At 42.4% G+C, this 14,231-nt stretch overlaps 2 protein-coding genes and 1 non-coding gene across 7 annotated transcripts; all 3 read right to left on the bottom strand.

Annotated features, from left to right (window-relative positions):
• Window positions 1–532: 532 nt before the first annotated feature.
• Window positions 533–4,580, bottom strand: LOC4327451 (ubiquitin-conjugating enzyme E2-17 kDa). 2 transcript variants are annotated; one of them, XM_015765749.3, is made up of 5 exons: window positions 4,390–4,580; window positions 3,239–3,317; window positions 2,556–2,683; window positions 1,975–2,079; window positions 533–888 (listed from the first exon to the last, which is right to left on the bottom strand). In XM_015765749.3, the coding sequence occupies exons 2-5, from the start codon at window positions 3,306–3,308 to the stop codon at window positions 745–747; spliced, it is 447 nt and encodes a 148-aa protein (XP_015621235.1). In that variant the 5' UTR covers window positions 3,309–3,317; window positions 4,390–4,580; the 3' UTR covers window positions 533–744. The 2 variants fall into 2 exon arrangements, with proteins under 2 accessions (XP_015621235.1, XP_015621236.3); XM_015765750.3 differs by having other exon boundaries at window positions 4,518–4,580.
• A 4,734-nt stretch (window positions 4,581–9,314) lies between these two features.
• Window positions 9,315–9,388, bottom strand: TRNAI-AAU (transfer RNA isoleucine (anticodon AAU)). The gene has a single exon. It is a non-coding gene; the product is annotated as a tRNA-Ile (tRNA).
• A 1,399-nt stretch (window positions 9,389–10,787) lies between these two features.
• On the bottom strand, window positions 10,788–13,942 carry LOC4327450 (ubiquitin-conjugating enzyme E2-17 kDa). 4 transcript variants are annotated; one of them, XM_015778589.3, is made up of 5 exons: window positions 13,831–13,942; window positions 12,680–12,758; window positions 11,952–12,079; window positions 11,561–11,665; window positions 10,788–11,165 (listed from the first exon to the last, which is right to left on the bottom strand). In XM_015778589.3, the coding sequence occupies exons 2-5, from the start codon at window positions 12,747–12,749 to the stop codon at window positions 11,022–11,024; spliced, it is 447 nt and encodes a 148-aa protein (XP_015634075.1). In that variant the 5' UTR covers window positions 12,750–12,758; window positions 13,831–13,942; the 3' UTR covers window positions 10,788–11,021. The 4 variants fall into 4 exon arrangements, with proteins under 4 accessions (XP_015634075.1, XP_015634083.1, XP_015634066.1 ...); XM_015778597.3 differs by lacking the exon at window positions 13,831–13,942 and adding an exon at window positions 13,711–13,784; XM_015778580.2 differs by lacking the exon at window positions 13,831–13,942 and adding an exon at window positions 13,630–13,652.
• Window positions 13,943–14,231: the final 289 nt, after the last annotated feature.

Genomic DNA, 14,231 nt, shown 5'->3' with positions numbered 1-14,231 from the left:
CCTATAGAATGGCTTGTTGCATATAGGTTTTGGAGGAAACTTAACAAAAGGTCTGTAGTCCAATCAAACGATTATTCCTGTGTATTGCAATCATCTGTTTTATACTTACATTCCTGTCAGAATTATATGTTTTTCTTATTCCTTAATTTTTTTATTCCTACGATTCAAAAAGGCCCTAAATGGCTGACAAGGGCAGCAGCGCGGAGATACTGATGCTCACGTCGTCGCGACTAGCTTGGAACCAGAATCGACGGTCCGCAACGCGTCCCGGTCAGGACCGAGCACACGCTTGGTGAAACCGTGGACGTCAAAACGTGGATCAGAAGAGGCAACAACGAAATTACCTTTGATAAAGTCACACTGTTTTCTCTGTAATCGTTTGCATCAACGAGAACCCGTGCAGATACCTTCCTCACGAGTAACATTACATCATCCATCGGAGTACGAGGAATCCCAGTCCCCAGCTACGAGAAAGGCACAGCTAGGCGCTATTGTGGCACATGAGAGAAATAGCATCACCACCATACCATAATAATCACGGCAAGCATATGTTATCTCATTATCGACGGGCAATGATCATATGTTGATGTTGGGGCTACGAGACACGATGCTACATGGATCTGACACACACGACTGGCAGCAACAAATCGGAGGAAATAATGGCCCATAAACAGTTTCTTGGGACAATTACCACGACTGTCTGCATTTAAGCAGCAGGTTTGAATTCAGGGCTTGTGGGTTTCATCATCCCATGGCATACTTCTGGGTCCAGCTGCGGGCTGTCGTCTCATACTTTGGACGATCCGTCTTGTACATGTGGGCAATCTCAGGGACAAGAGGGTCGTCCGGGTTGGGGTCAGTGAGCAGCGAGCAGATCGAAAGCAACACCTGGTAAATGCAATCAAAATGTAAGATAGCCACATATGCAGTTACCGAATAAGCATTAAAATGTAATGAGTAAACTGCGCTCACGGTACATCAACTTGGGGCGGTGGGTGCAAATAGGTAAATTGCTCGTTTCGGTACAATAATTTGAGTAGTCCGTGCGAACCCAGGCAAAAACAATCCACACAAGCAAAATTGATTAAACGTGGTGCACCCTGATGACACCTTTGCAAGCTAGCAGTTGTTTTGTTTTGAAAAATAAAATGCTTGTTTTGAAAAATCAAATCGGTATTCCAGTAGTGCAAGCAGCCTACAAGAGGTTGCAACATAGTAATTATTATTGCTGACTGCTATATTCTGCAAATACGAAATTGAGCTAGTGTGTGCAGGCCTGCACAACTACAAGCAACTGCTAGCATGCATAGGTGCCGTCCTGGTACTACACATCAGATCAATTTTGCATGTGTGGATTGTTTTGGACTAGGTTAACACAGGCCGGGCAAGTTATTGTACCGGAATGAGCATTGTTGTGGTATCTATTTGCACCCACCTCACAAGTTCATGCACCATGAGTGTAATTTACTCAAATGTAATGTTCACACTTCAAAATGAAGGTGTCCACCTACCTTACTCTGTGATAGAAATGAATAATGCGCTAAACAGAACCTCGCTATTTCTTGACATATTTTACGGTTTCTAGAGAAATTTCAAAGAGTTTTGGACCGAACAGAGGCTTCACTTAACATTCTGCCAATTCCCCACTTCCACAATGAAATAAACAAGACCATTTGAATGCTATTATTGTCCTCCGGTATCATACTATGCATACAGAACACTAATAATTTAGAACCCTATAAAACTAATATTATTACATGAGGCGTAATTTAATACCAAGTAGAAAAAAAATAACAGCTCCAACTTTTGGAAAACAAAGATCAAAGAGTAGCAGTTGAGACTGTATGAGATGAACCAATGAAATAATAAGAGCCATACTTCATGAAGAAGATAAATGTGTTACCAGGCGTTTATGTTATTCATTACTATGTTATACATAATAAAAGAAAACTAGTGAAGTTTTCATATAAGCACCTTAGAAATTGTCAAAGCAGGGCTCCATTGCTCCTTAAGAATGTCAAGGCATATGCTTCCATTGCTATTGATGTTTGGATGGAAGACCTTTGTCTTGAAAGATACCTGAAAAAAAAGGACACAACTTAATGCGTAACAGCAGAGATAAAGAAAAATATACACAAAAGAATCCATCACAAGGCAGAATCAAAAGTGAACAAGTTTATTTTTCCTTTTTTTTGGAGGGAAATCAGGTAATTTTCATTACATGGCTTAGAAAGAAAGTCCAAAACAGGAACATACTCTAGTACACTAAAGGAAAAGAACTACAATGATTCTACTTGGAGTAAACATAAGGAAAACAAAGGTGCAGCTGGGGATTCCAGTTTATAGAGCTAAAAATTCACAAACATCGAAGATCATTTATGATATTGAGTGATGTAATCAGTAACAGGACAGTGAATTTAAGACAATTGCCCCTTAAGATCAATATACATTAAAAGAAGTAGTAGTGAGAATCCATGAGACGGAGAGAGGGTTCATCTTCAATAAAAGTAGCAAATATAGGAAAAGTTTGCCCCAGAATAAGACTAACTGCTAACCTTTGGAGGCTTGAAGGGGTAGTCCGGGGGGAAATGAATATTCACTAAGAAAACTCCACCAGCATAGGGACTATCTGGAGGACCCATAATGGTCGCCTGCCAATGGAACATATCCTCACCAGCAGGACCTAAATTTATAAGATCTCATCAATGCCAGAGCTTGTACAAGCCAAAGGGCAAAAAGGTAAGCAAGACCAAACTGACCAAAATAGTTCATTGATTACATAAGAACAGATGATCAATTGCAGTGGTTCATTGTTGTCGATAATTCATTAAGGTTTTCAGTTTAAAATGTAAGCACTTCACTCATTGGAAATTACAAACATAACAACTGCCTAACCAACAACACAAAGGCATCAAGACTGCAACTGACAAGATTGTGCATTCTCTTGTAAGAGTACTAGATAAACCCTATACATTCAGAACACTGATAGTTCAATTTCGGCATGAATCAAACATGGAATACAATACAATAAATTAAAGATTAATGTATGGACAACCACACCATTGGATGAGTTCGCAATATTCCAATAATAAGGAAACCCATTATAAACAACCTGTACAATTCCATCAGACATGAAAACATGGATTACTACCAACAGAGTCATTATCATATCAACGTTCAAGTTCACACTGTCTACCAGCCAATCAGCCATGGTTCCACTGATAAATCTTTCTCATACCTGCACTGCATGATGTTGGAGGATCTTTCTGCAGGTCCTTTAGTTCCTTGAGGATCCGCTTCGATGCCATGATATGCCCCTGCTTAAATTGCATTGTCATACTTGTGAGAATGAATTCTATATTATTAGTTCTACAGTTCTAAACATGCATTGGTACATACTTACATAAAATTGAATCGAATATAAGTAGATGAAAAGCAAAGCAGGGGGCTTCTTTTTAACAGGTCAAAAGAATTAAGCTCAGCACACCCAGAGTAACCTTGCTATCAACACATCCAAAGTAATTTATCCTAAATTTACAAATCTATGGACCCACTAATATCCATCCAAATTTGACCTCTCTCTTGTAAACCAGAAAGATAAACAAATGTTATTTGAGCCCATGGTCCTGACATCTACAGCAAAAATAAATGCTAAGGGCAAATTTAAGATAATTTAAGATAAAGTAGTAAATTCCCACGCATATCTACTCCACTAGACCAACACATGCAACTATTTCATAAGGTCACAAAATAACGCATACCACTATACCAGCAAACAAGTCGTTGATCACATATTAACACGGTTATCAAATTCTTCAAAAATTTGCATTACCCCCAAACGCGTGACATGATATACTAGGAATCAGATAAGGTGCAACTACGGCTAAACCACATCAACAAAACTACGGTTATCAAATTCTTCATAAATTTGCATTACCCCCAAACGCGTGACATGATCTGCCAGGAATCAGATAAGGTGCTACTACGGCTAAACCACATCAACAAAACTGAGGCATATCCGAGATCAATCAATCAATCACAACGTCTCAACGAATCCATTGTTCAACGCATACAAAATAAGTGAAACAAATAGCATACCCCAACTACATCCGAATACGAACAGCTCCAACTAGGTCGCGCAACAATCCGGTAAAAGTTCACACCACGTGACAGATCGACACTGCCGAACAAATGGATCGAACAAACAGGCACCAAAAATTCGACCAAAAACAAAACAAAAGGCAAAAAATCCGCCGCAGTGAGAACCGTCGGATCTACCCCAACCAAAACACGGGCCACGGAGAGGGATTCGATTCTGGGGGAAAACCACGCAGAGGTCGGGGGGGGGGGGGGGCGGCGGATCCAGATCGGGATGGAGCGGGGACTTACTCGCGCCGATCTGGTCGAATCGCGAGGGGGCGGATTGGTGCGGCGGAGAAGAGCAGAGAGGTGAGGGGGGAAAGGGGAAGGAGGCGAGGGGGATCGGGGGAGGAGGTGAGGTGAGGTGTGTGCTCAACCTTTTCTTCGCAGCGGACACGAGAGGTCGGGGGTGGGAGACTGGACGGAGAGAGCCCTCGCTCGGTTTCCGCTCCGGGTCCGGCTTGTTTTTGTGCGCAAGCGGGGGCGTCAAAACGGGTCGAATACATGTGATCCGTTTAGGAATGGAAAATTTTGCTACAAGATTTTTTTTTCAAACGCGCAAAAGGATTACACGTCAATATATTAGCAGTAAAACTACATGGCATTGTTATTATGTGGTTTTAGCTCTAAGGCACCGCAAAAACAAACTTTTTGAGGAAAACAATCTATAATCGTGGTATTTTGCCAGTGGACACCATACCGACTAAAATATCAATTTCCGGTTGAAGAGGAGAGAGAAATCAAATATCAAAAATGCTCTTGGGCCTACATGTCAGCTCTCCTATCTTATATATGTAGGGTCCATATGGCAGCAGCACGAAAGGTAAATGAAAAGAAAGAAGAAACCGAAGAAAAGAAAACGAAATAAAAATGAAAAAGGGAAGGGGAGTGGATGGCGATATTTTCAGCGTCGTTGCCGCTCGCCGCAAGCCAACCACGCCTGCGACCGCACGCCGGCACCGGCCGGCCGCCTCGCCGCGGATCTGGCCGGCTGCAGCGTTGCCAATCCGCTCGCGGGGCAACGTCGTCACACTGTGCCAAGCCGCTGCTTCGCCCAGCCTCCGGAAGGGCCACCTCCTCCTCCATGTCGTGCCACCACAGGCTGCTCCTCTGTAGGGTCGCGCCACCGTAGGCATTGGCCGCATCTTGTCCGCCGTGGCCGCCCGACCTCACCGCTCGACCACTGGCCGCCGCCGCTCGCCCGAGTCACAGCCATGTAGACCCCACATATACAAGATAGGAGAGCGAAAGAGCCTATAGCCTCAGTAGCACCTTAGGTCCTAAGTTCAACTTCCCATAGGAGCGAATTTTCTATGATTTAACGGCATTGTGCTTTCAGTGGTAGGCGACATACCCGTCGACAGCGATGCGCCTGTGACGACTTCTTCAATCTCCATGATTTGCCCGGCCTAGTTTTCGAAGATGCTCATAGGGGTAGTTTTTGCGTGCGTGCGTTCATAGGGGATTTGCCCGACCCAGTCTTCGAATATGCTCATAGGGATAGTGTTTGCGTGAGAGCGTTCATAGGGGATTTGCCCGACCCAGTCTTCAAATATGCTCATAGGGATAGTGTTTGCGTGCGTGCGTTCATAGGGGATCTGCCTGGCCCAGTCTTTGAAGATGCTCATAGGGGTGAGTGTGCGTGTGTTGTGAGTGTCTGCTTGTTTGCGTGCGTGCTTTCATAGGGGTGAGTGTGCGTGTGTTGTGAGTGTCTGCGTTGTACTATGTAATTCTAAAAAAAAAGATAGGAGAGCTGGTATGTGGGCCCAAGGGTATTTTTTGACATTTCACGCGATTTCTCTCTCCTCTTTAACCGGAAATTATTATTTTAGTCGGTGTGGTGTCTACTGGCAAAATACCACGATTATAAAATGTTTTCCTCAGCGGTGTCCTAAGGCTAAAAACACACAATAGCAGTATCTTATAGCAAAATTTCCCTTTAGGATATGGTAGTGGAAAATGTTAAAGCAGGTGTAGAAGATACTTCTATCGCTCCGCTTGTACTTATTCGTACGATTTATTAAAAGAAATAATAAGTATTGGTGAAACTTTTATACGCATATTTTGACGATTCAAAAGCAAATAATATAAATGAAGTATGATGAAAAAAACACCACAAAATAAACTCCAAAATCACATTGTCTTACAACTGGGGTTGTAATAAGTTTAACTTTGGACCATCATCTCGCCAATATTTTTTTACTTTGGGTTAGGTAATAACATAAACACATGTAATTTAGACCAATCATATTTTTCCTATTTGTCTCTAGCAACTCACCACAGTATTCTCGTTAGGTAGTACATACGTGAGCTCAAGCTCCTCTTTTCCCTCCAAAAAGCTTTTGCTTTTCCGATCTTCACCCACACCATCATGCTCACCATTAGCGCTCAAGCTTTATCTCCGTCGACACTATGCTCGTGTTAGAGCAAGGTTAATAGTATAGCCAACTAATAGCTCCAATTTATCTATAGTCAATCAATTCATACAATAGTTGTTTACTATACTATTAGTATATGGTCACACTGTCATACACACATTGCATCTTGGAGTCTGTGCTGCAGCTGGCTACAGATCTGTAGACTGCTGCTCTTCTCTATCATCTTTTATCTCATTAAAATATGTTTGTAGCTAGCTAATAGTCTACTATTGTAACTGCTCTTAGGGCTCTACCTCGGTAGATGTCATGTTTGCGCTCGAGTTTGAGCTTAGGTCCACGCTATCTAGCGAGTCTGAGCTTAAGTTTAATTATCCTCTTCGATGCATCTTCTAGCTCGAGCTCCACATGTTGGCCCCACTTAGAGTCATGCTGGCCACTTGGCTCCTTTAGCTATAACACCCACTGGTGGAGAAGTGCTTTTTAGTCCCGGTTCGTAACCCCCTTGTAGTCCCGGTTTTCTAACCGGGACTACGAATCCGGGACTAAAGATCGCTATCTTTAGTCCCGATTCAAATAACCGGGACTAAAAATCGATCTTTAGTCTCGGTTGGTAACAACAACAGGGACTAAAGATCTTCCTCTTATTAACCTTTTTCCTCCCGGTTTTTAATGGAACCGGAACTATTGTGGATTTGGGTCGACCGAAAAAGATGGTTTCTCTACCAGTGACCGTACCAATCCTTCGTATCATATAGTACACGTATTTCGAGTTCATTCATGCGTTATCGTGAATTCGTGATACATCGGTGATTATTCCTTAGGGACAATGACAATGGACTATAGGTGCTGTGCACCTGGGCCAAGCCATCGACAATGACGTGTCGCGCGGTGTCTACTGACTATTGGTCTAGAGAGTTGTCCATGGCTCAATGCTCGTCAGGAATAGCCACCATACATGTGATAGAGAAGGTGTCCCACTGTATAGCTAAGAATATCAAGTCCAAAGTAAAAAAATTAGCTATAATCTAGTTGAAAGTAAAACATTGGTAATATACATGGTCAAATATGTAACCTACTCCAAATGAAATTAGGACGATTTATTATTCATCATTAAAAAAATATATCATTGCTATTTTATGATAATACCATAAAAAAATAAATGAATAATAGCATAGCTCAAAAATAAAAATAAATAAAAATGGATAACAAATATCATATCTAAAAGGAATAATAACATATCTAAAAAGAGATAGGGGAACAAAACAAAGGAACAATAGCATAGCTAATAAATAAATAAATAAATAAATAACAAATAAAATAGCTCAAGAGAGAGAGAATGGAAATGAATAATAGCATAGCTGAAAATAAAAGCAGTGATAATAAATAGCATATCCAAAACAAAGAATATAACATAGCTAAAAAGTGAGTGAAAAAAGATAAAGGAATAGCTGAAAATAAAAAAGGATAATAAATAGCATATCTAAAACGCAGAATATAACATAGCTAAAAAGAGAGGGAAAAAAAGATCAAGGAATATGCTAGGAGTAGCTATATTTATGGCACCATATTTTTCATCGAAAAGTAGTCGGCATATATTTATACTGTAAATCCCTAAAAATTACATAGTGTATTTACAATATAAGTCTCAAAATTACATATATAAATCCTAAAATTACATATGCAAGACCCAAAATTACATAATTATATGTAAGTGGTGTGTAAATGGAGTGTAACTACTATTAATTTGTACTACTAATTACATTTGACATATTTTTACCTAAAAATTTGTCACCATATTTTTTAGCTGCTAACGTCTTGCATCATTGTTTGGTTTATATCCTGTAATTTGCCACAACACGAATCTAAGAGGAGATAAAATGATATAGAAATATGTCGACGGTGGATACTCGTAGACCGGATATAGAGGTTATTGGGGTCCGTTGGTACGAGGATCTACGTAGTACGACATCAAGCAAATAAAAGATAAGGATTATACTAGTTCAGGCCCCTTGGTAGGTAATAGCCCTAATCCAGTTGATATGAGATTATATGATGGAAACCATAGATTACACAGGGAATAACAGAACTCGTTGATACCGAGGAGACCGTAGTCGAGTTGGTCCGACTAGATCTCACAGCAACCTGGCTCCTACACGCTCAGACTCCGTAGGCTGTGGTGGTTGTGTTGGCAGTGATATTCGATGTCTTAGGTCCTGCCCAGGGGGTCCCTTATATACCGCGGGTCAGTTGATCTCCAAGTTGGACTCGGAGATATCGGACCCCTCACGATATGGTAAAGACCCAGTCTTTGTCCGAGTAGAACTCCTTCCATCCGTAGACACCATCCCTATCACGTGATAGATTTCCTTAATGTATACGGAAACTATCCGTATATGCGCGGGTATACCGCATTAGTATACTACGTACATTTAAGAATAGAGGGTATACCTTATCCGTAACCCTGACAAAATCGACTGTAAGCAAGCCAAAAATGTGGCGACAGTATTTTAGCAAAACCGTAGCAAAAAAAAAAGCACCAAAAAATATTTGCCACAGCATGAATCTAAGTGAAGATAAAATGATATAGAAATCGACTATAAGCAAGCCAAAAATGTGGCGACAGTATTTTAGCAAAACCGTAGAAAAAAAAGCACTGAAAAATAAAAAAATTTGCACAGCATGAATCTAAAAGGAGATAAAATGATATAGAAATCGAATGTAAGCAAGCAAAAAAATGTGGCGACAGTATTTTAACAAAACCGTAGCCAAAAAAAAAAAGCACCGAAAAATAAAAGGTGGCCCATGCAGGTCTCGAACCTGCGACCTTCGCGTTATTAGCACGACGCTCTAACCAGCTGAGCTAATAGGCCAGCTGGTTTGTAAAAACTATTTAAAATTTATATCGTTACTTATCTCCCCTGCGTACATGTACCTTAATGACCAGAGTCATCAGAAAGCTGCAACTTTCGCCAACGGTGAATTGGCCTCAAGGGCAGCAGCGCGGTCCAAGTCAGGACTGAGCACGCTTTCCGGAAAGATCGTGTACTACCGGCTGTTTGGTTGGTGGTCTCAGTTTGCCATGTGCAATAATTTTTTAGGCTAGTGTTTGGTTGTGTGCCGCAGTTGAGTCAAGTCACACTTTATTAGCATGTTGGCCCACGCGTCATACTCTTATTTGCTAGCCAAAATTTGCTATAGTTGTAGCCAACAAATTGTTGGCCACACTTTGTGTGGCTTACCATAGTTATGGCAAAGTTAGCCTCAATCCAAATAGCCCATTCGTGACAACATCGAGCGGAGGCTGCGACACCGAAATTACCTTTGATCAAGTCACACCCGTTTCTCTCATAAGGCTATTCACAATGCGCCACCAAATTTTACCATTCCTCACATGCTACGTAGACAATAAACCCTCATAAGCTTCACATTGAACAGTGCAAGTACCAATACAAGTATCAATAGTGGGTCTCATCGGTACATCTTTTTACTTTTTTTTAATCTCCCAATCTCTCTCATCTGTTTAGTAGTACTACTCTGTCTCTCAACAAGTAGTACTAGTGAGCTCTCTGAGCGGCGGTGGCGGGGTCGAGCGGCGGTGGCTGGCGGCGGAGCACAGCCGGCCAGGCGGAGAGGCGGCCGGCGCGCCGACGCTCGGATCCGGCCTCCGCGCCGTGAGCGGTGGCGGCGGGCGGGGGGGGGGGGGTCGAGCGGTGGCGGCGGCCGGCGGGGCAGCCCGGGCGGTGAGGCAGATCCCGCGGCGACTTCGCCGGCGGCACGAGGGGCCACGACGCCGGGCGGAGAGGCAGGGGGCGGTCGAGCGGCGGGACGGAGAGGCAGCCTTCCACCACGGCGTGGCACCCGGCGGAGAGGCGGCCGGGCGGATCTCGGCGCCGACGAGCGGACGACTTGGAGCGGCGCCGGCGTCGGGCGGCGGCGGCTCTCTCTCTCCTGTGATTTTTATTCCCAACACGCTCTCTCTCTCTCATCTCTCCTCTGCATTTGACAGGCTTTTCAGCCAAGAATGGGTGACCAACTTTGGTCACTCGGTCCTCGCTTGGCTACACACATAGATGACATGGCACTGAAAATGGCATTGCTTCCTTTGAGGCTGAACGCCACCTAGGAGCATTGTAAATGCCCTAACGTTACATCAACAAGCTCCTCCGTGCAGGCAGCTTCCTCGCATGAGCTACTCAACCTCCACTCCACCATTGGAATACGAGGAACCCCAGGTAAGAAAAAGGCACTAGGCGCCATATTGTGTGCGCATGACAGAAATAACATCACCACCACCATATCATAATTATCACGGGCAAGCATATGTTATCTCATTATCGACGGACGATGATCATATGTTGATGTCGGGGCTACGAGACACGATCCTAGATGGATCTGACACAACACGACTGGCAAGGAATCGGAGAAAATAATGGCCCATAAACAGTTTCTTGGGACAAATTTGTCTGCATTTAAGCAGTGGATTCGAATTCAGGACTTGGGGTTTCATCCCATGGCATACTTCTGGGTCCAGCTGCGGGCTGTCGTCTCATACTTTGGACGGTCCGTCTTGTACATGTGGGCAATCTCAGGGACAAGAGGGTCGTCCGGGTTGGGGTCAGTGAGCAGCGAGCAGATCGAAAGCAAGACCTAAAACAAACAAACCCAAATGTTAGCGCCACATATGCAGACACTTTGAACAGACAGCGCACTCTCTTGTTATCTAGATTGTGTATGAGATGAATCAATGCAATTCGCCAAAGTTCATAAAAAAGGAAAATATGCATTCATTTAGGGCGAGTTTGAGGAGAAGGGGATTGAGGAGATTGGGAAGATACGCAAAACGAGGTAAGTCATTAGCGTATGATTAATTGAGTATTAACTATTTTAAATTTCAAAAATGGATTAATATGATTTTTTAAAGCAACTTTCCTATAGAAAATTTTTGCAAAAAATACACCATTTAGTATTTTGGGAAGCGTGCATGCGGAATTCAATGTGCTTTCCTATAGGTAGTGAAGTTTAGTGAAGTTTCATCAAAGCACCTTAGATATTGTCAAAGCAGGGCTCCACTGTTCCTTAAGAATGTCGAGGCATATGCTTCCATTGCTATTGATGTTTGGATGGAAGACCTTTGTCTTAAAAGACACCTGAAAAAAAGGAGCTAACTTAATGCATAGCAGAAGGAATCCACCACTAGGTAGAAAGTAGACTTAGTGAACCAATCTATTGAGCTAAAGATTCACTAATATTGTAGATCATTTATGAATTATGATACTGAGTGAAGACAGTAAATGATTGTGAAATAAAGATCCATTAAAAGTAGTAGCAATTCATCCATGAGATAGGGAGAGGGAACAATAGCCACGTGATTCATCTTCAATAGAAGTGGCAAATATTGGAAAATTTTGCCCCAGAACAAGGCTCGCTGCTAACCTTTGGAGGTTTGAAGGGGTAGTCCGGGGGGAAATGAATATTCACCAAGAAAACACCACCAGCATAGGGACTATCTGGAGGGCCCATAATGGTTGCCTGCCAATGGAACATATCCTCACCAGCAGGACCTAAATTTATAAAAATCTATAGTTCATCAACACCAGAGCTTGTACAAGCAAAGGGCAAAAAGGTACGCAAGACCAAACTGACCAAAACAATTCATTGTTTACATGAGAATAGATGATCAATTGCACTGGTTAATAATTGTCCATATTTCATCAAGATTTTCAGTATAAAATGTAAATACATTAGGATGCTCTGTCTTATAAGCGTTTCTTCAAAATTATAAACATCACAGCTGTCTAGATGAAAACACAAGGGCATCATCATGACAACAACTGACAGAATTATGCATTTTCTTGTAGCAAGAATACTGGGTGAAATTGTTTACATGTAGGACACTGATAGTCCAATTTCAATGTGGACCAATTGAACAACATGGAATACAATCTGATAAACAACTCACCACCCAAAATATATTCATCAAAATTAATTTACGGATAACCACACCATTGGATGATTTCACTACTAAAGGATATAAACAGTTCGTACAATTCCATCCGACAAAAACATGAGGACTACCACCCACAGAGTACAATTATCATATCAACGCTCAAGTTTACACTGTGTCTAACAGCTATAGTTCGGCTGATAAATGTGGGTCATACCTGCACTGCATGATGTTGGAGGATCTTTCTGCAGGTCCTTTAGTTCCTTGAGGATCCGCTTCGACGCCATGATAAGCTCCTGCTTAAATTGCATTAACATACTTAAGAGAATGAAATATATATTATTAGTTCTACAGTTTTAAACATGTTTCGATCCATCCTTACATAACATGGAATCGGATATAAGTAGATATAAAGCAACGCAGTGGGACTTGTTTTTAACAAAAGTCAAAAGCATTAAGCTCACCACATAAGCAACTTCGCTATCAACACATTCAAAGTAAATTATCCTAAAATTACAAACCTATGGACCCACTAATATCCATACAAACTTGACCTTTCTCTTGTAAACCGGAAAGATAAACAAAGGTTATATGGGTCCATGGTCCTAACATCCATAGTCAAAATAAATGCCGTAAGCTAATGTAAGACAAAGTAGTAAATTCTCACGTATCTACTCCGCTATACCAACACATGCAACTATAATTTCACAAGTTCATAAAATAGTACTGCATACCAGCATACAAGCCGTTGATTACATACTAACGCGGTTATCAAATTCTTGATAAATTCGCATTGCTCCCAAATACGTAAAATGATCTGTTAGGAATCAAAGGACAACTACTGTGCCTAAACCACATCAACAATGGAGGCAAACATATCCGACATCAATCACAACGATTAACGAATCTATCGGTCAGCACAGACAAAACAAGTGAAACATGAGCATCTCCCATCGACATCCGAATAACTCGAACTAAGACACACACCGACCAGGGGGAAAAAATCACATCACACGACAGATCGACACCGCACAACAAATGGATCGAACAAACAGGCATCAAAATTCGGCCAGAAACCAAGCCGAATTCCCCCCCGCCGTCGCGCACCAGAATTTACCCAAACAATACAACCCCCCCCCCGCCCCACCACGCGTCGGATCTACGTACCCGACCAAAACACCGCCACGGAGAGGGAAATCACGCGGAGGTCGGGGGGTGGATCCAGATCGGGATGTAGCGGGGACTTACTCGCGCCGATCTGGTCGAATCGAGGGGCGGATTGCTGCGGCGGAGAGGAGCAAAGAGAGGGGGGGGGGAAAGGGGGGAGGCGAGGGGGATCGGGGAGAGGAGGGGGGGTGGTGTTCTAACCTTTTTTTCGCAGCGGACACAAAGAGTCGGGGTGGAGACTGGAGAGCCCCGCTCGCTCGCTCGTTTTCCGCTTCGGGTCCCGGTGTTTTGTGCGTTGTTTGCGATTAAAAAATCAGCTAATTCATATTTTCATGATGTTATTAATCCCTTCTTACTATAAAGTTGTGACTCACTAACAGTCATTCATTGTTATAAAGCTCAAATTCTATGAGGCCACACCATCAAGATTACCTTGCCTGTTAGATAATTATTTGTCTATGCAAGTCCACCGTTATATCAATTTCGCTCTCGTATTTTAGGCATGTACTCGCTCCTTCCCACATTGATCATCATATAAGTTTAGAAACTAAGACCAAATATAATTTAAATCACATCAATCAAGACATCATGCACACATTCTC

The sequence above is a fragment of the Oryza sativa genome, chromosome 1 (genome assembly GCF_034140825.1).
Source record: "Oryza sativa Japonica Group chromosome 1, ASM3414082v1".
NCBI classification, from domain to species: Eukaryota; Viridiplantae; Streptophyta; class Magnoliopsida; order Poales; family Poaceae; genus Oryza; species Oryza sativa.
This window is presented reverse-complemented; position numbering and strand designations above follow the sequence as displayed.